We start from the raw sequence: 22,113 nt of genomic DNA on the forward strand, positions 1-22,113 counted from the left end.
ACCCGCAGAGCTTACAATATAAATGGGAGGGAACTTCCAGACAAAAACAGGCCCTACAGAGCCACAATAGTCACAGTTTAGCTTAAGCCGCAAAACCCAATGTATAACAATATCTGCCCAAATCAGATCGTTACAATCCCCCCCCATGTCCCCTATGCAGTGGGGCCCCAATCTGTGTTTATCTAAGTTACTCTGTTTCCCTAATGGCTGCACCATACAGAGCAGTACCGGCGGGTCCAAGTACAGAGTATAGAGTTCGATCCGATCCAGATGCCTCAGTCCTGCCCCCACATGGCTGGCCCTTTAAACTTCGGCGGCGGTGGCGGCTGAGCAGCTGCGATTTCCCTGTTCCTGCTCTTGTGAGACGCTCCCCCCCACCCCCCCTCAGTACAGCCACTTGGTTGCGCTCAGTCTCAGCGCGGCTGTGGGGGTGCGGGCAGGACAATGCGGGCTCTCCCGGGCTGATAGTGCCGGCGGCACCCCTGTCCGGTCCGTAGGAAGGTGGGCCCTGCTCCGGGCGGGATACAATACACATGGGTGGGGGTATAAAATGAAAGGCTGGATTACAGGCTGCTGGGGAGACACAGAGCATGTCCGCACGACTCTAACAAAAGCAGCGCAGCCCAGTCGGGCGTCCGACCCCTAAGGACTCTGCCCGCCGGGGATTGCAGGTAAGGAGACTGGGGCAGGGGACGTTCTGTGTTCGGAACCCGCTGGGTTGGAGCGGGATGGACCGTTCTTGTGGGCAGCCTCCCTACTAATGGATCCAGTTTAACTGCCCAGAACCGCGGGGCTGCTGTTTGGATCCCAGAACCTTGTACCGAACCCTTAGTGCTGGGTTCCGCTGGGCAGCTTAGAACCATCTTGCTTATGGGCTGTACTGGGTTCTGGACTGCCCAACAGAACCGTAGTGCTTATGTAGTGTGTTGTATAACTACAAGTAACTTGGGGGGGTGAGAGTGGTTCCCTGCATAGAGCAGGGCTGATAGAGTTTATTTGACTCTAAATTGGAAGGGGGGGCAGTTAGACCAAATCCTAGTGGATGCTGGAGACCCTAATTGTGTTGCTGCCCCCCCAAAGGGGTCCGACCCCCCAACTACATTTAATCAGATTTGGGGTGAGCGCACATTTGCCTGATCTCTGGCTTATGCTTTTGAACTGGGGGGGCTGTTGGTGAAACCAGGGGGTGTCTGTCCCAATAGCCTTTCAATTCTCATCCTCCCTCCTTGCATTTCAGTCTCTTCTCTTTCAGTATGGAAAGGGGGGGCAGTAAAATGAATGGGGGGGGATGGAGCTTATGGGAAAGACTAAAAACTTTTTCTGGGTAAGAAATCGTAGTCTGTGGCCTTTTAGTAACTGTGCACCCAAGTTATAAAGAAAATGGTGGGGTTTTTTTGTAAAACTACAACTCCCAGAATCCCTCATCAACCAGGGAGCTGAGCGGTTTAGCTCAATAGAAGCATGGGAAAAACTGAACTGTTGATTCTCTGTAGTTCTCATTGGTCTATTGGCTACAGCATAGGGAATCCCAAGAGCTTGCAATCAGCTGGGGCTCACATGGCCGTGGGGTCCTAGAGACGTTACCGTGCAGCCCCCAGTAACAGACTGCTACATATATAGTTAAATTCTGTAACCCCCCCCTGTGCCTGGGGTTTGCTGTGGCCGCAATGCCCTGAAGAGGTTAATGCATCTGCCAAGAACTCATTTCTCTCTGGGACTTTAGAGTTTTTTCTCTCCCCTCCCAACTCCATCACTTGAAATTGCCACGGCTGCATGTAATTTGATCATCAGCTGCGCTCTATGTGCCCCCCGCCCCTTGTGCCTGGGGGGAGTCTCTGTACCTGGCCACAATACTCAGCTGCAGGGATTTCTCATCATTCCCAATCCTATACGGTTTAACTTCCCCTTGAATTTCTGTGAATATAGATATATATCTGATAGGGGGTCCTATTGTTCTCTGGGGGGCCGGGCTCCGGATTCCCTGCCAAATAGCAGTTTTTGTTTACAGATCCAACTTCCTGGATGGATTTGATTTGTCCAAATATATATATGATATTCATTAATGGGGGGCCGGACATATGGGTGGGAGCTGCCATAGTAATTATAGGTGGCTTTTTTTTTGCACATTAACTTTTTTAAGGGTAAAAATGAAAATGTGGCCTTTATTCTTTCATAGAGTCCGACTCGGTATATAATTGTAGCAATAACCGGCTGCAGATGTGCTGCTTCTGGCAGGGTCTCATCCCCCTTGAAGTCGCCCTTATTGGAAATAGTTGGCGCATGTTAGTGCAGCTGGGTTCCCTGGGGGGCATTTTTTCCCAGAACTGCCCCATTCCCCCCCTTCTCCCCAAGCCACCTTGGTCCACAGCTGTTTTTGACATCCAGACGTCCTGCCGAGCTGTTTATTTTGTATTTGGGCAGCGTTTGGGTCAGATGGATAATCCATGCTCCTATATTAAAGGGCAACTACACCCAAAGGAAGGCAATGTTACAACTTTCTAAGATACACTACCAATGGTTTTATTTGTAACTGCAGTTGCTATTGAAATCCAAATATGTCTGTCCCTCTTCTTTGGTTCTGACTTCTGAAACAATGTAGCATGGCTTCTGCTATACTGTTTCAGGAGTCAGAACCAGTAGTGATCCCCCTTTAAAGTATGTTATAGAATGCCCTTTTCCTAGCAACTTTGCAATTGGTCTTCATTATTCGTTTCTTATAGTTTTTGAATTACTTGCCGCCTTCTGAAGTGTAAGGGTGGGGGGCACGCAGGGGTTTAAAAGCCACCCCAATATCTCCCCTGAAAATACCTTGCCCGACATCCCGGGCGCTTTATGATATCAGCCATTGGGGGGGGTTATTTCACTTTTACCCCAACTTTTAATATATTATAGAATGCCCTATCCCTAGCAACTTTGCAGTTGGTCTTCATTATTTGTATCTTATAGTTTTTTAATTATTTGCCTTTTTTTGCCGCTTTCAAATGGGGGTCGATGACCCTGGCAACCAAAACCTATTGCTCTGTGAGGCTCCAGTTTTATTGTTGTTGTTGCTTTTTATTTAATTGTCTTTCTATCCAGCCCCTCCCCTAATGATATTCCCATCTCTCGTTCATACCTCTACCTGGTTGCTAGGGTAAATAGGACCCTAGCAACCAGATTGCTGCTGAAATACCAAACTGAACAAAAAGCGAAATAATCAAAAAACCATAAAAAATGAAGACCAGTTGCAAATGATCTTGGAATATCAATGTCTCCAAGTTAATTTTAAAGGTGAAATAACCCCTTCAGGCCCATTTCGGATCTGTCGCTGAAGGTGTGAGCAGTGCGACGGCGTCCGGGGCGGAACGAGGGATGTGTTGCTGACACAGTAACGGTTTCCCTGATTAGATTCGCGGGGAATCTCGTGACGCCTGTGAGTGTTTATGAATGGTCTGTGCCCGGGGGGGGGGGGATATGTGGTTACACATTGGAGGGAAATGAACCCAGCCGCACTCTCATTATATTCTCCTACTTCCCCCCCCCCTTAGTCACCAGCTAATAGCCCCGCTGCTGGGTATATGGATTCCAAAAATATCCCCCACCCAGGGCCTGAATAGCAATTATAACTTAAAATGATCCCTTTGGGCCACACTATGGAGATGGAGTCGGTGATTAAAACTACGGGTGCACTTCCCCTTGAGTCTTTAAGTGTTGGAATCTGGAATCTACCACTTGTGGGGAGGGGGGGGGGGTCTGAGGGGCACAAGGGCTTCATAACCAGGAAAGGGCAGTCACTGTGGGGTTGGAAGTAGTCGATTCATGCAGAGCCGGTGTACAAGCCATTTTCTCCCTGTAGAGTGTAAGCTCTTTTGGGCAGGGCTCCCTTCCCCTCCTGTATCGGTTACTGATTGCTTTATATGTTACTCTGTATGCCCAATGTATGAAATGCAGTAATTCCTTGTAGAGTGTAAGCTCTTTTGGGCAGGGCTCCCTTCCCCTCCTGTATCGGTTACTGATTGCTTTATATGTTACTCTGTATGTCCGATGTATGAAATGCAGTAATTCCTTGTAGAGTGTAAGCTCTTTTGGGCAGGGCTCCCTTCCCCTCCTGTATCGGTTACTGATTGCTGTATATGTTACTCTGTATGCCCAGTGTATGAAATGCAGTAATTCCTTGTAGAGTGTAAGCTCTTTTGGGCAGGGCTCCCTTCCCCTCCTGTATCGGTTACTGATTGCTGTATATGTTACTCTGTATGCCCAATGTATGAAATGCAGTAATTCCCTGTAGAGTGTAAGCTCTTTTGGGCAGGGCTCCCTTCCCCTCCTGTATCGGTTACTGATTGCTTTATATGTTACTCTGTATGCCCAATGTATGAAATGCAGTAATTCCTTGTAGAGTGTAAGCTCTTTTGGGCAGGGCTCCCTTCCCCTCCTGTATCGGTTACTGATTGCTTTATATGTTACTCTGTATGCCCAATGTATGAAATGCAGTAATTCCTTGTAGAGTGTAAGCTCTTTTGGGCAGGGCTCCCTTCCCCTCCTGTATCGGTTACTGATTGCTTTATATGTTACTCTGTATGCCCAATGTATGAAATGCAGTAATTCCTTGTAGAGTGTAAGCTCTTTTGGGCAGGGCTCCCTTCCCCCCCTGTATCGGTTACTGATTGCTTTATATGTTACTCTGTATGCCCAATGTATGGAACCCACTTATTGTACAGCGCTGCGGGATATGTTGGCGCTTTATAAATAAATGTTAAATAAATAAAAAATGACGGGTTTACTTAAATGGAACGCCCTGATTTTGTGTTTTACTGGCCACTGATTTTATTTTTATTATTATTATTACTGCATTTATTTATAAAGCGCCAACATATTCCATAGCGCTGTACATAAGGGCTCAACCTGTACCTTTTCATAACGAGGGTCTTTTGACCCCCCCGATGGCCCATGATTGAGGCAGAGTATGTTTTAATTGACTTACCATCCTGACAGTCTCTTAATAACTCTGTAAATGCAATATAATAAAGTATATCTCTAAGCAGACTTGCCCTTTAATGTACACTTCAAAAGAAAAGCCGATTATACAGTAATGCTCACGAACTGTGTCGGGTGAGAGTCGGACAAAGGAGCTTTTATTGGCCGAAATGTTTGTCACTTCAAATAGTTAATGACAGCACTTTTTAGAGATTATAAATCATTCCCATCAGTCCCTGCCTCAGTGAGCTTACAATCTAAGGTCCCTATCCCATTCCCATCAGCCCCTGCCCCAGTGAGCTTACAATCTAAGGTCCCTATCCCATTCCCATCAGCCCCTGCCCCAGTGAGCTTACAATCTAAGGTCCCTATCCCATTCCCATCAGTCCCTGCCCCAGTGAGCTTACAATCTAAGGTCCCTATCCCATTCCCATCAGCCCCTGCCCCAGTGAGCTTACAATCTAAGGTCCCTATCCCATTCCCATCAGTCCCTGCCCCAGTGAGCTTACACTCTAAGGTCCCTATCACATCCCCATCAGCCCCTGCCCCAGTGAGCTTACAATCTAAGGTCCCTATCCCATTCCCATCAGCCCCTGCCCCAGTGAGCTTACAATCTAAGGTCCCTATCCCATTCCCATCAGCCCCTGCCCCAGTGAGCTTACAATCTAAGGTCCCTATCCCATTCCCATCAGTCCCTGCCCCAGTGAGCTTACAATCTAAGGTCCCTATCCCATTCCCATCAGCCCCTGCCCCAGTGAGCTTACAATCTAAGGTCCCTATCACATTCCCATCAGTCCCTGCCCCAGTGAGCTTACACTCTAAGGTCCCTATCACATCCCCATCAGCCCCTGCCCCAGTGAGCTTACAATCTAAGGTCCCTATCCCATTCCCATCAGCCCCTGCCCCAGTGAGCTTACACTCTAAGGTCCCTATCACATCCCCATCAGCCCCTGCCCCAGTGAGCTTACAATCTAAGGTCCCTATCCCATTCCCATCAGCCCCTGCCCCAGTGAGCTTACAATCTAAGGTCCCTATCACATTCCCATCAGTCCCTGCCCCAGTGAGCTTACAATCTAAGGTCCCTATCACATTCCCATCAGCCCCTGCCCCAGTGGAGCTTACAATCTAAGGTCCCTATCACATTCCCATCAGCCCCTGCCCCAGTGAGCTTACAATCTAAGGTCCCTATCACATTCCCATCAGTCCCTGCCCCAGTGAGCTTACAATCTAAGGTCCCTATCACATTCCCATCAGCCCCTGCCCCAGTGAGCTTACAATCTAAGGTCCCTATCACATTCCCATCAGTCCCTGCCCCAGTGAGCTTACAATCTAAGGTCCCTATCACATTCCCATCAGTCCCTGCCCCAGTGAGCTTACAATCTAAGGTCCCTATCACATATCGCAGTGCCCTCCCCCAACCATCTAACTGGACAGCTGCACCCCTTGTCTCTCATTTGACACAGCCCAGAGATTTTTGGCAGAGGGGTGTCGGGATCCCAGTTAGCAGGTGGGTTTCCCCCAGACTCGGGGCTTTCTATCTGCTTCTAACTGTGTTGCCACATTCTTTCCACACGGTTCATCTCCTCTTCCTCCCTTACCCAATTATAATGGAGAGAATGAAGGCGGCCGCCATTGTCACCAGCATTTCCAGTGCCCCGTGCTGTGCCGCACTCTGTAAAATCACTTTAATTATCCCTTTGGGATATTAAAGGCGCAGTATCTCCATAGCATTGGCCAAAGCACTTTAAAGGAACAGTAATACCAAAAAACTACTATAGTTTATATAAATACCCCGCTGTGTAGCCCCGGGGCAGCCATTCCTGCACTGGTACAGCTGGGGTGTTTGCTACAGAAACCCTACTATAGTTTATATAAATACCCCGCTGTGTAGCCCCGGGGGCAGCCATTCCTGCACCGGTACAGCTGGGGTGTTTGCTACAGAAACCCTACTATAGTTTATATAAATACCCCGCTGTGTAGCCCCGGGGGCAGCCGTTCCTGCACTGGTACAGCTGGGGTGTTTGCTACAGAAACCCTACTATAGTTTATATAAATACCCCGCTGTGTAGCCCCGGGGGCAGCCATTCCTGCACCGGTACAGCTGGGGTGTTTGCTACAGAAACCCTACTATAGTTTATATAAATACCCCGCTGTGTAGCCCCGGGGGCAGCCATTCCTGCACTGGTACAGCTGGGGTGTTTGCTACAGAAACCCTACTATAGTTTATATAAATACCCCGCTGTGTAGCCCCGGGGGCAACCATTCCTGCACTGGTACAGCTGGGGTGTTTGCTACAGAAACCCTACTATAGTTTATATAAATACCCCGCTGTGTAGCCCCGGGGGCAGCCATTCCTGCACCGGTACAGCTGGGGTGTTTGCTACAGAAACCCTACTATAGTTTATATAAATACCCCGCTGTGTAGCCCCGGGGGCAGCCATTCCTGCACCGGTACAGCTGGGGTGTTTGCTACAGAAACCCTACTATAGTTTATATAAATACCCCGCTGTGTAGCCCCGGGGGCAGCCATTCCTGCACTGGTACAGCTGGGGTGTTTGCTACAGAAACCCTACTATAGTTTATATAAATACCCCGCTGTGTAGCCCCGGGGGCAGCCATTCCTGCACTGGTACAGCTGGGGTGTTTGCTACAGAAACCCTACTATAGTTTATATAAATACCCCGCTGTGTAGCCCCGGGGGCAGCCATTCCTGCACTGGTACAGCTGGGGTGTTTGTATAAACTATAGTAGGGTTTCTGTAGCAAACACCCCAGCTGTACCAGTGCAGGAATGGCTGCCCCCCCGGGGCTACACAGCGGGGTATTTATATAAACTATAGTAGGGTTTCTGTAGCAAACACCCCAGCTGTACCAGTGCAGGAATGGCTGCCCCCGGGGCTACACAGCGGGGTATTTATATAAACGATAGTAGTTTTTTGGTGCTACTGTTCCTTTAATCTTGCTACAAGCTGTGGCTGAGCCTTTTGGCCCCGGGTCTTTCCAGTGGGTAAATTCCGGCGTGTTAGAGTGCCGGGCAGAATACGAAGTAGCCGGGGCTGTTTGCTCTCCTATTCAGCAAGTGCAATCTTGTCCCTACTCACTTGACATTGTGGGAAATTTAACTGTGGTGAAATCTGCCGCCTTCCTGGGAACTGGATTCTTTGTCCCGCTGTTCCTGCTCGACTCGCTTCCTCTTTGTGGATGAATTAAACACAAGAAAATAGTGTTGTCTTTATACTGGAAGTTAAATCATTCTGCAAATGATAAGGATTTGTGGTGTGTAAATCAGGTTGCTAAATGTATTCTTCTGAATAATGACATTTGTATAAATGCCTGTTAATTCATCTGGAAACAACCTTTAACCCCTCTGTGTTCAACTGGTGCTTGAGTTTCTCTATACACAGTCAGCACTTTCACAAGCAAACTATAGTGCCAGAGTCTCAGCCATAAAGCAGGGCGGGACTGCTGCTTACAATGGGGGGGATCAGATAGGATCTGTGCCACTGTGACAGAATGCTCTGTTATACAGATAGCTAGAATCTCAGCCATAAAGCAGGGCAGGACTGCTGCTTACAATGGGGGGATCAGATAGGATCTGTGCCACTGTGACAGAATGCTCTGTTATACAGATAGCTAGAATCTCAGCCATAAAGCAGGGCAGGACTGCTGCTTACAATGGGGGGGATCAGATAGGATCTGTGCCACTGTGACAGAATGCTCTGTTATACAGATAGCTAGAATCTCAGCCATAAAGCAGGGCAGGACTGCTGCTTACAATGGGGGGATCAGATAGGATCTGTGCCACTGTGACAGAATGCTCTGTTATACAGATAGCTAGAATCTCAGCCATAAAGCAGGGCAGGACTGCTGCTTACAATGGGGGGGATCAGATAGGGTATGTGCCACTGTGACAGAATGCTCTGTTATACAGATAGCTAGAAACTCAGCCATAAAGCAGGGCAGGACTGCTGCTTACAATGGGGGCGATCAGATAGGGTATGTGCCACTGTGACAGAATGCTCTGTTATACAGATAGCTAGAATCTCAGCCATAAAGCAGGGCAGGACTGCTGCTTACAATGGGGGGGATCAGATAGGATCTGTGCCACTGTGACAGAATGCTCTGTTATACAGATAGCTAGAATCTCAGCCATAAAGCAGGGCAGGACTGCTGCTTTATAAGGTGCAAGCACAGAAGTCGCAGATACTTTTTTCAGCGTTTAAGTAAATCATTTTTCATGCCTGCAAACTTTGTTTTTCTTTCATATTTGACAGATATCTAATCTTTCCAGTTGTACAGGTAGGGCAGTGTCATTTTATTGTATTACTGCCCTAATGGCATTGTTAAAGTGACACAACACTGGTACATCTAAGTTTGCTCATAGCCTGTACAGAGAGATCCCATAAAACTATGGCACATAGGGATTCCCCTGTACTAAGCACAATTCAGCAGGAACAGCCCCCTAAGTTTGCTCATAGTCTGTACAGAGAGATACCATAAAACTATGGCACATAGGGATTCCCCTGTACTAAGCACAATTCAGCAGGAACAGCCCCCTAAGTTTGCTCATAGCCTGTACAGAGAGATACCATAAAACTATGGCACATAGGGATTCCCCTGTACTAAGCACAATTCAGCAGGAACAGCCCCCTAAGTTTGCTCATAGCCTGTACAGAGAGATACCATAAAACTATGGCACATAGGGATTCCCCTGTACTAAGCACAATTCAGCAGGAACAGTCCCCTAAGTTTGCTCATAGCCTGTACAGAGAGATACCATAAAACTATGGCACATAGGGATTCCCCTGTACTAAGCACAATTCAGCAGGAACAGCCCCCTAAGTTTGCTCATAGCCTGTACAGAGAGATACCATAAAACTGTGGCACATAGGGGTTAAACATCATCAATTTGCAAACCGTTTTCCTTTACTACATGTATCTGCTTAGCTAAGAGCAAATGGTGATGGGAGTTGTAGTTCTGCACCAAATGAACCCAGAGGCTGCTTGTTTCTAACCGATAGCTGTGAGTTGGCAGATAGTAGCGGGAGGGTGCCGGCTGGCAGTCGGGCCGTTTGTGCATGGCTGTCACGCCGGAAGCTTTTGTTCCGCTCACGTAGAGACTTTCGGAGCTTTGAACTCTCTTTTCATTTTCCCAAGTGTCACTCTCCCTGCTACAGGGGCGGCTTTGTTATCTGCTCCCTGTCCCTCCAGCGCCCCCGACATCCTGTGAGCGACTGAGTATCACTTCCCCAGCCCCTCTCTTATGAACCCAATACACAGGGGGCCCCCTAGAGTGGTACTGAGTATCTCTGCCCCAGCCCCTCTCTTATGAACCCAATACACAGGGGCCCCCCTAGAGTGGTACTGTGTATCTCTGCCCCAGCCCCTCTCTTATGAACCCAATACACAGGGGCCCCCCTAGAGTGGTACTGAGTATCTCTGCCCCAGCCCCTCTCTTATGAACCCAATACACAGGGGCCCCCCCCTAGAGTGGTACTGAGTATCTCTGCCCCAGCCCCTCTCTTATAACCACAATACACAGGGCCCCCCCTAGAGTGGTACTGAGTATCTCTGCCCCAGCCCCTCTCTTATAACCACAATACACAGGGGCCCCCTAGAGTGGTACTGAGTATCTCTGCCCCAGCCCCTCTCTTATGAACCCAATACACAGGGGCCCCCCCTAGAGTGGTACTGAGTATCTCTGCCCCAGCCCCTCTCTTATAACCACAATACACAGGGGCCCCCCTAGAGTGGTACTGAGTATCTCTGCCCCAGCCCCTCTCTTATAACCACAATACACAGGGGCCCCCCCTAGAGTGGTACTGAGTATCTCTGCCCCAGCCCCTCTCTTATGAACCCAATACACAGGGGCCCCCCTAGAGTGGTACTGAGTATCTCTGCCCCAGCCCCTCTCTTATGAACCCAATACACAGGGGCCCCCCTAGAGTGGTACTGAGTATCTCTGCCCCAGCCCCTCTCTTATAACCACAATACACAGGGGCCCCCCTAGAATGTTACTGAGTATCTCTGCCCCAGCCCCTCTCTTATAACCACAATACACAGGGGCCCCCCTAGAGTGGTACTGAGTATCTCTGCCCCAGCCCCTCTCTTATGACCACAATACACAGGGGCCCCCCTAGAGTGGTACTGAGTATCTCTGCCCCAGCCCCTCTCTTATAACCACAATACACAGGGGCCCCCCTAGAGTGGTACTGAGTATCTCTTCCCCAAATAAGACCTTAGCAACCAGATAGCTGCTAAAATTCAAAACTGGAGAGCTGCTGAAGAAAAAGCTAAATAACTTAAAATCCATAAAAAATAACAACCAGTTGCAAATTGTATCAGACTATCCTTGTGCGACCTCTGCTACATTGTGTCAAGAGTCGGAACCGGAGCATAAAATAAAGGCATAACTTATTCTTTCAAACAAGCAAATGTGGGTAATGACTGTACATGATTAGATTAGAATGGCATTTTCCTGGCTGTATGAAGCTATGGGGTTTTGGTGTTACTTGCCCTTTATTCCCACAATGCTCCTGTGAGCCAGTGGCCAAACAGACTGCAGTGGAAATCAATGGTTTAATGATTTATTGGGAAATAACGGGGTCGGCAGCCGTGGGGCTCTAGTTTTATTATCGCCACCGGGTACGTGAGTCAGATTCTCTCGCACAGTAAATTGGGCCTCTCGTTGGTAGAAATGCGGCCGATCCTGCTGAACTGCTTCATTCTATGGGGCCCCCCATGTAAGGAATCTGGCTTTCCCTAGAGCGCCTTGCTATACCCGTCTGTTTGCTCCGGGCGTATGTCGCCCCAAGGTTCTACTGGGGAACCCGAAGTTCTTGCTCAGAACCTGCTCCTGATTCTCACTAAGTTGCTCAGCCGGAAAGGGAAGGAATTGATTATACGCAGGTATGTTGGCCCTCCAGCTGTGCTGCAGCCATAGGCCCAAACCTGCCCCGTACTTGGGCAGATAAACGGCCGACTCAGCCTGGGCCAACTTTAATCAGCCCCGGGATGGCCAGCCTAAGGGCACGCTGGGTAATTGGCAGTGGTCAAAGGGGTTGTTCACCTTTTAATTTAACTTTAATTACAGGGGTGGGCAAACTACGGCCCGCGGGCCACGTCCGACCCATACGGCTTTTTAATCCGACCCGCCGACTCCACAAGTCTCATCATGCGAGACTTGGCCCCTGAGCCACAAAGTTTGCCCATCCCTGCTATAGAATGAACAATTCTAAGCAACCTTTCAATTGGTCTTCATTATTTATTTTAGGGTTTGAATTCTTTTCCTTTCTCTGCTGACTTTTAAATAAGGGTCGCTGACCCCGACAGCCAAAAAACTATTGCTCTGCGAGGCTGCAGTTTTATTGTTACTTTTATACATTTTTTTTTCTATTCAGTCCCTCTCCTATTGATAGATTAGTCTCTCATTCAAACCACTCCCCGGTTGCTAAGGTCATATGGACCCTAGCAACCAGATAGCTGTTATAACACCAAACTGGAGAATTGCTGAACAAGTATTGAAATAAACTACAAATGAAGACCAATTGCAAATTGTCTCGGATTATCCCCCTCTTCATCCTACTAAAAGTATACTCAAAGGTAAACAGCCCCTTTAGGGGTCCGTTGCAAGCGTTTGTCAGCTTAGGGGGCAAAAGAGCTGCCCGTCACCCCCAGTGACATTGCCATAGGGCTAATGGATTTCACAAGCCGTTGTCTCTATTGATACTCTGGTGGTTTATACCCATAAGTGACCCATTGCCATTCTGTTTAATAGCCATGTAGATCCTGTTAGTAGCCCAAAGGCCTTGCAGAGGGGATTTGGCTGTGACTCTTGTCACAAGCATTTCTCTGTACCATAAAGCACGGCCACATTGCTGGCAATCAGTAGGTCTCCTGTGGTTCATAAAGTGACAGATTAACGGCGCCCCAGCCCCCCAACAGCTTTGGAGTCCCCACTATGAGCAGGTTTAGCAGCGCTGCAGTACTGAAAGGGTGCCGTGCCCCCAGAATATGGTGGTAAGGATGGAGTTGTTGAAGGTGCTGCCCAATTGGCTACCCGTTTATGAATGGGGCTGATAATCCTCGTTACCTTTTAAAGGGGAAGTAAACCTATAAGTAACTTTTTGCATTTAGCTTGGCCAGTATCCATACATTTCAATGACTCCTGACTACTTGTATCATTAAAGCGGTGCAGCAGTAGTCAGCTCTCCTCCGGCCAAGACTTCATTTCCCACAGTGCTTTGCTGGTTGCGGGGTTAACAGATTTAGAGAGGGAGAACTGGGCAACAGGCATTGTGGCTACTGAAGTTTGGGCAGGGGGCTACTGATTTCTGCGACATTGTGCCAGCGCTACTGGCAGTGCCGGGAGCAGCATTGTTACACAATGTTTGTATTTTCCTTATTGAGATAAATGATCCGTATTCCCCTGAAATGCCCCAAATGTGGGGATTTAGAAACTTCATTTTGATTTAAACTCTGATTGGTGCAACAGTCGGAATCCATTTGTTGCTTTTTGGCTCGGGCAGCACTTGGGTCCAACACATGAGAATCTAATCTCTGTGGGAAAGTTGCCCTATTAGCCCCCCCCCCCCCCCCACCCCCTGTTGGGTCATGTGTTCAGACATCAGCTGAGATAATGCCCTGGGAATGCTGGGAAAAACATGGGAGACCTCACACTGCATTAGCGACACATTCAGTGACATCACTCATCTGTGGGCCAATCACGTTGAGCCTTCCATGGAGCGTTCCACAAGCTGAATGGTGTTTGCTACATTTTTGGGTGCAGGCATGGGTCCGCGTGGGGGGCAGACATGGGTCTGGGTCCGCGTGGGGGGCAGACATGGGTCTGGGTCCGCGTGGGGGCAGACATGGGTCTGGGTCCGCGTGGGGGGCAGACATGGGTCTGGGTCCGCGTGGGGGGCAGACATGGGTCTGGGTCCGCGTGGGGGGCAGACATGGGTCTGGGTCCGCGTGGGGGGCAGACATGGGTCTGGGTCCGCGTGGGGGGCAGACATGGGTCTGGGTCCGCGTGGGGGGCAGACATGGGTCTGGGTCCGCGTGGGGGGCAGACATGGGTCTGGGTCCGCGTGGGGGGCAGACATGGGTCTGGGTCCGCGTGGGGGGCAGACATGGGTCTGGGTCCGCGTGGGGGGCAGACATGGGTCTGGGTCCGCGTGGGGGGCAGACATGGGTCTGGGTCCGCGTGGGGGGCAGACATGGGTCTGGGTCCGCGTGGGGGGCAGACATGGGTCTGGGTCCGCGTGGGGGGCAGACATGGGTCTGGGTCCGCGTGGGGGCAGACATGGGTCTGGGTCCGCGTGGGGGCAGACATGGGTCTGGGTCCGCGTGGGGGGCAGACATGGGTCTGGGTCCGCGTGGGGGGCAGACATGGGTCTGGGTCCGCGTGGGGGGCAGACATGGGTCTGGGTCCGCGTGGGGGGCAGACATGGGTCCGAGTGGGTGGCCTGTAGAACTGGGTGGTCTGTGCCCCACCTGCTATACAAGCGCATAGACCACCTACGTATGTGAAGTTGCCCCATTGAGGGCTATATTTAGCGTGCCGACCTCTGGGTCTATAGACGACTTTTTTGAGTGAGCCCAAGAGCTGGCAGTCAGGATATGGATAAGTCGCTGTGTAGTAAAATACGGTGGATTTGTTTGCAGTGCGCTGCTGAGCTTCCTAAGCGCTGGTTTTCCAGTTATCTAGCTTTCTCTTCAGCACCTTGGAATTTCACCGGCTATCTGGTTGCTAAGGCCTTGTTTACCTTAGCAACCAGGCAGAGGGTTGAATGAGAGACAGGAATATGAATAGGACATAAAAAGGAATATAAATATAAGGAATAAAAAAAGTAACAATAATAATTAAATTGTAAACTTAAGAGCAATAGGGTTTGGCTGCCGGGGTCAGTGACCCCCATTTGAAAGCTGGAAAGATGTAGAAGAGAGAGGCAAATAATTGAAAAACAGAACCCTTGCGTGCCATTGGCCTAATAGTGATTGTGCCCCATGTGTTAATGCTGTTGGGCAGTTAATTGTCATGGGATCAATCCTGCCCCTGTACCCTAGGCTGAAGCGTTGCCCCCTGCTGTCTGCCATGTTGAATCAAGGCCCCATACAATTGTCGGGCAGCCCTTGGGCACCTCCGTATGTTCCATGGGTTAAAGGCAACATAGTTCCTAATATTCACACTATAGTGCAACAAAATGAGGCCACTTCCAGAGACCTGCTCATTAGCGCTGTCCTAATTAGGATCACATGTTCCTATCCCAGAAGGCCCTGCTGCTGCGGCACCTCTGCCCTCTTTAGAGGTCGGGAGGGGGGGGTTTGGTTTCTGTGGCTCACACGCTGCCAGACTCTAATTACTGTCACTCCCTTTCCCTTCAGCCTGGGGTTTCCATTGGGGAAGAAACTGTTTATTTGAGCAACAGAACAGCAGGATGTCGGTTATTTCCTACTCGCATGGACCTCTTCCTTCCCCTTTGGCTCAAATAAACTACAAGTCCCAGCATTCCCTGGCAGCCTCCCTAAGGAAATACTTTCCCTAACTGGAAGGAGGTGGGAGTAGCTCAGACCATTGCCTTAGGCAAGCCATATAGCAGCTCCTACCCATTGGGTTTAATACCAATAACCCAGGATTTTAAATGGTGGGAAAATCCATCCTTGTAGTAAAACATGGTAACTATTTTATTGTCTGTTAATGTTTATTACTTATTTTTATATTCTGGTCCTCCTCCTATTTATATTCCAGTGTCTCATTCAAACCACTCCCTGGTTGCTAAGGTAATTTGGACCCTAGCAACCAGCTAGCTGCTGAAATTCCAAACGGGAGAGCTGCTGAACGAAATAGTTCAAAAACCTCAAATAATAAAAAATGAAGACCAATTGCAAATTGTCTCAGAATATTACTCTCTATATCATAGTTAAAGTTAACTCCAAGCCTCCGAACTGGTAGGAGATGATAGGCGGCTATAGAGACCAACTGCAGGGGGGTCTCTCTGTGAGCTGGAGAGTGTTGGGAAGCGGATAAGAGACAGGCAAGGGTTAAACCTACTTTTGGCATGGGTTGAGGCTATGGAATCCCGCGCTCTTTATCTCTATCTCGTATGAGCCTTATCTGCACCCCTGGCCAAGGGATCCGACTGCATTTACAGTTGTTCACTGTAATTTAAAGGACAAGTAAGACCAGGAAATCATGGGGGGGGGGGGGGGAGAGTTTGCTACTGTCGCCTTGTTTCAGCAGAACATGTAGTCTGAGCAGTGAAGGGAACAGGCAGTAATTACATGTACACATTACTTTTACATCGTTAAACTTGTAGAATTACTTTTGGATTTACTTCCCCTTTAAAAGAGAAAATTGTCTGCAATTAAAGAATAAAAGGCAAAGGGCAGGGGTGGCTAGAACCCTCCCGTCTCCCCGGGTGGAATGTTCCAAGTTCAGACGTTCTAATCGGGTGATGCCTGGACTTGCATGGTCAGTGCATAATTGGCATTCCCTCGTTGGCACTTTATTACCTGTGTGGGTAGAAATGACTGAGGCTCTTGTTACAGTCGGGGTGCAGTTCTGCGTTACCTTTATACCATATAAATGCCCGTTATTGAGCTTTAACCAAATGCTAATGTTCCTGTGTTTTCTGATTGGTTTTCAGGTCTAACGATGGCTCCTTCTTGGCTTTTCCTCCTGTTCATCCCCGGAATGGTGGGATCGAGCCGGAGCTGCTTCCCGGGATGTCAGTGCATCGTTGATAACTTTGGCCTGTTCCACAGCTTCAGCTTGACCAAAGTGGACTGCAGCGGCGTCGGCCCCCACGTCGTCCCGGTCTCCATCCCGCTGGACACCTCCTACCTGGATCTCTCTGCCAACGGGATAAAAAGAATCAACGAGTCGGTGCTGTCCGGACCCGGATACACCACTTTGATCAACCTCAACTTGAGTCACAACCAGATCGTCAGGATCTCGTTCTCCACCTTCTCCAAACTGAGGTACCTGGAATCTTTGGACCTGAGCCACAACCTTCTGGAGACCTTGCCGGACGGAAGCTTTTTATATTCGCGCCTCACCGAGCTGGACTTGAGTTCTAACAAGCTCCTGGAGGTTGGAATTGGTGCCTTCACCCTGAAAAGCCAGGGGAGGTCCATGACCATCAATCTTGGAAACAATAATATCCGCTCTATCCACCGAGGGGCCGAGCGTCCTGTTCCCAACATCCACAGTCTGACGTTGTCTGGGAACGACCTTCTCTCTGTGCCGGATCTCCATGGGATCCCACTCCGGCACCTTGATTTGGACAGGAACCCTCTTGCCAAGATCGAGAAGGAAAGCTTTCTGGGGCTTGAAGGTCTCACACACTTGTCCCTTAGCGACCTGCCAAACCTAAGGGAGGTCTCTCCGTACAGTTTCAAAACCTTGCCGTCTCTCTTGGACCTTGACTTGTCCAGCAACCCCCAGCTGAAGTCTCTAAGTTCCGACATGTTCTTCGGCTTGGACTCCTTGCAGGAGCTGAACCTGGCCTACTCCGGGGTGGCCGCCTTGCCAAAGGACATTATGCTCAACCTGCCCTCCATGAAGAGCATCACTTGGGGGGAAAATATCCGTTGCTCGAAGACTGTGAAGGAAAGTCCCTTCCACGCCCAGAAGGGCCGAGTCCGAGAAGAAGTCCTACTCTGCCACGACGACTATGGAGCCGTTCCGGCCCAGGACGTTCTCTAAAGGGGCAGTAATTGTGTATATTACACTCCCTGCCCAGACACCAGTGCCTTTTTATAAGAACAAAAAAAATTTTCAATAATTTATTTATAATTTTTCTACCGTAATTTTTTTTTTTTTTCTCAAATTTCATTTCACTCGGAATTTTCCGACGCGAGTATATTTATCCATTGCGTACCAGATCCGGAAAGTAATAGTGTGGGTTGTGTTTATTTTGGGGGGCGGATTTGCTGCTCCCTATGATTCATTGCATAAAGGAAAAACAATTTTTTGCAGAATTTTTTTTTGTTTTTGAATTTTTGGAAGAAATGTGGTAAATTTCAGTAAGTGCCTTAGAATATTTCCTATCAGATCTCTATATATTGTACTTGGGGGTATTATTGGCAGGGGCAATTATCAAGTTGATATGACAAGTGCAAGGCAACATTTTTGTTGTTGCTGCAGAAAATCCAATGGATTTTACGACCAAGAACCTGTAATCATTGGGCCAAAACCAGCTGGGGGAGGAGCTTGGCTGAACCGTATTCACCATTATTTTTAATGTAAACTGTGGGATTTTTTTTCTCTTAATTGAACCACTTTTTGGGGATGTTTTTTGCATTTTTTAATGACTGTATAATGTATCTGATTGTATGCACTAGGGCTAGCGAGCTCTATTGGCTTAGCTGTGGCCCAAGAACCATAAAGGGGGTGGGGGGACACCAAATACCAGCTTCAGGGTGCCCCGGGGGGGGGTTGATTCCGAGTAGCTCCACTTTGGCGCTGGTTCCGGGGCATCATACGGGGCAGTTCCGCCTCCCAGTATTTATACGGATACCAGGAAGTAGGAAGCTGCCTTATGGGATATAATCTATATACAGGTATAGGACCCGTTATCCAGAATGCTTGGGACCCCAAGGGTATTCCGGCTAAGGGGTCTTTCCGATAAAACATGAATCAAACCCAATAGGATTATTTTGCATCCAGGAAGAATTATTTATATCTTAGTTGGGATTAAATACAAAGCACTGTTTTATTATTACAGAGAAATAGTAAATCGATTTTAAAAATCTGAATTGTTTGATTAAAATGGGAGATGGGCTTTCTGGATATGGGGCTTCCGGATAACGGATCCCATACCTGTACTGCAGCATGGCAGCTCCTACTCCAGTATGAATAATAACATGTAGAACAAGCATTTCTGGAAACAGAGTTTTTCACTATTTTATTGCCTTTGTAAGGAGGAATGTTTTTTAAAAAAATTGAAACTTTTTTCTTCTTTAATGGGAGATTTTTAGTGGACTTTTTTTTTTTTTTTTCTTGCTAACCTTCCGGAATATTCCCAATAGTGTTCTATGAATGTGGGGACCCCCTGGTTGGGTTGGGAGTTATAAAGGCGCCCCCTTTTATCCATATCCAGCCACAAATATTTCTAGTATGTTGCAGACAGTGATATTCTGCGATAGTTTGCAATTGGTCTTCGTTTTTTTTTTTTATGGTCTTTCAGTTTTTCAACAGCTCTCTGCTTTGGCATTTCAGCAGCTATCTGGTTGCTAGGGTCTGATTCCGCCTAGCAACCAGGCAGTGGTTTGAAAGAAAGACAGAAATAGGTATAGAGGAGGGGCTAAATAGAAAGATAAGGAATAAAAAGTAACAATAACAATAAAACTGGAGCCTCACAGAGCAATAGGGTTTGGCTGCCGGGGTCAGTGACCCCCATTTGAAAGCTGGGATGGGTCAAAAAAGAGGCAAATAATAAAAAAAAAACGGTTAAAAAAAAAAATGAAGACCAATTGAAAACTTGCTAGGAATAGGTCATTCTATAACATACTTAGTTTACCTGTAGGTGAACTGTTCAATGCTCCAAAACAAATTTTATTTCAATAAAGGTACCGAGTTATATTGGGGGGGGGGGTATCCCAAGGTGGGGGAAAGGGGTGTAGATGGGAAATTGTACCCCAGGTCTGCGGCTTTACTGCCAACATGGTGGAATGGAACTCGCTTGCAGAGTCGTTAGTGAGTAGGAGCTGCCAATATAGGGTTAATGTGCTGGGAGTTGTAGATATTGCCCCAAAGCCTCGGGCCCCCGGCCAATGATACACGTGGGACCCGGATTCCCAATAAAGTGTTCTGCCATTATTATTGTGTCTGTCCCTGCCCTCGGAGGCCGACAGGGTTTTATAGTATTAACGTTTGGGGCGGGGAGGTTGAATAACGGTTATAATTTGCACACAAGTATTTTGTTAATTTTGCAGAAATTATAATAAAAAATGTTTGTTAAACTTTTGTTTTCATTTTTCTTTGTGTGGGAAATGGTTGTTTGGGGGGTTCTACTGGGCCTGTGTATAAAAAGGTTATAGATTTGCCCCATTAGTGGCACCCAGAACCCTATATTTATTCTGCAGGAAGCTTTACCTGCCTAGAAGCTCCCCCTCTGTTTAATATAGCAGCTGCCATTTTAGCTCTCTGTAGCTTCCTGCTGCAGCTCTGGCTGCTGGTAGCTCAGATTACAGCAGAGAGGGGAGGGGGAGAGAGTTCTGAAGGATATTTCTGAGAGAGGAAGTCTGACACAGAAGAACATGTGACACAAAAGGAGACAAGAAATCCTGTGTTTCTTTTGATAGAGGACTCTGAGTGCTTATGGCTGTAGTTACATAGACCTTTCTGATAAACCTACTGAGTTTTTACCTTTCCTTCTCCTTCAAAGTATCTAATTTCAAAGGGGGATTAGAGATTAAAGGTGGTGTGAAAGCGACAGTGTAATATTCCCTTTAACCCAATTGTGCCTTTTTTGGCCTTATTAGGCACCACCCCTAGGAGCCACTGCAGCCAATAGCTAAGGTACTTTCTGGTACAGCCAATCATTTATTCTCTTCTTTCCCAAAAGGAACCTTTATTTATATTTCAGAATCTGTTGAATTTAGGGGAAACTGATATATTAGCCCAGTCCAGCTTTAAAGCCTGGGGCAGTTGAGTCTCGGGGCAGTTTAGTTTTTTTGTATAATTGTTGTACTATTTGCCTTTTTCTTCTGCCTCTTTGCAGCTTTCAAATGGGGGTCACTGACCCCGGCAGCCAAAACCTATTGCTCTGTGAGGCTCCAGTTTTATTGCTATTGTTACTTTTTATTCCTCCTATTTCTATTCAGTCTCTGTCCTTTTCATATTCCAGTCTCTGTTGCTAACATAAACAAGACCCTAGCAACTAGATAGCTGGTGAAATCCCAAACTGGTGAGCATTTGAACAATTTGTTAAATAACAAGAAAAGTTAAAAGATGAAGGCCAATTGCAAACTGTCTCGGAATATATATGTATATGTCCTTCCCAGCATGCCCTGTGGCTGAGTGCCAGCTCAGGGAGCCAACTGCCTGCTGTCGGGCACAGAACAAGTGACCTACGGACATAAAGTTTCCTACTTATTGTCAAAATGAGACAAATTGATGATTCCCTTTAGCATTTGCTAAATTAATGTTTCAGCCCATAATATATTGCCAAACGCCTGCGGCCAAAAGCCATTGGGGCTGATTAATTACAGTTCGTTACAAATTGCCCTTCCCTGGTTCTGATCCGGTCCCACTCACCCTGATGTCTCTCTCTGCCAAACGACGCAATGTCACCAACGGGTGCTACAGGAAATTACCCACAGTTCAATGTGTCCTTTGGGTGCTTCCTGCAGACCTGCCCAGCGGTGGCATAATTGTAACTTAAGGTGGCCCTACACCTATGGGGGGGCGATATTGGGCTAATTCGATCGTTTGGCCCTAGGTGGGCACAGGCAATGTCAATTTGATGGAAAAATCAGGGAGGCCTGTCATTGTTGCCCATACAAGGGCAGATAAGCCTCTGAATCAGTCTAAAGGACCAATAGCTGCAGCTATTGGTCCCACCTTTACTGGGCCCAATAACAAAAGTCGGCTCCAGCTGGAACAAGGCAGTAAGTCTTTAATGGCAGAGTTTGGTTTCCTAAACTGCCCAGGGGCTGTACAATGCACCCTTTGGCTAACTGTCTGCTTTGCTAAATAGCCCCTCACTCTGCTGTCTCTCATGTCACCCCCCCCCCCCCAAAAGTGCCCAACTGAAATGGGTTCTACCCCGGCTCTATGAACTGTGCACCAGTCAGTACTGATATATAGACATGCTGTGTCCAACTACAATAAGGTTCTTTTAAGCCACTCCCACCCCCCCCCTGTGCTCTGTGCATTGGACCCATATTGGTACTGAGTATGTATCTGTTCCAGTCAGTGGTATCGCCAGTACTGCCATAGAGATCCTGGACCTTGGTTCCACTTGCCAATCATAGTGCTGATACATTATGTAATAATTGACAATTTCTAAGTCATATTGGGAATTCACTTAGAATTAAATTATGCCAAATGTTATATTAGGTTTTACTTTCCCTTGGAAACAATAGAATCCATTTTTATCCTATGGGAGTGCTCAGAGGAGAAGGCTCGGGCAATAGCTGCTGCCCATGTACA

The 22,113-nt window shown here is 47.9% G+C and overlaps 1 protein-coding gene across 1 annotated transcript; it reads left to right on the forward strand.

Moving 5' to 3' along the window:
* The first annotated feature begins 582 nt into the window (after window positions 1-582).
* On the forward strand, window positions 583-19,420 carry tsku (tsukushi, small leucine rich proteoglycan). The gene is given in 2 exon segments (NM_001011330.1): window positions 583-671; window positions 16,601-19,420. A coding segment is annotated over 1 exon segment (1,053 nt). The 5' UTR covers window positions 583-671; window positions 16,601-16,608; the 3' UTR covers window positions 17,662-19,420.
* Window positions 19,421-22,113: the final 2,693 nt, after the last annotated feature.

The sequence above is a fragment of the Xenopus tropicalis genome, chromosome 2, assembly GCF_000004195.4.
Source record: "Xenopus tropicalis strain Nigerian chromosome 2, UCB_Xtro_10.0, whole genome shotgun sequence".
NCBI lineage: Eukaryota > Metazoa > Chordata > Amphibia > Anura > Pipidae > Xenopus > Xenopus tropicalis.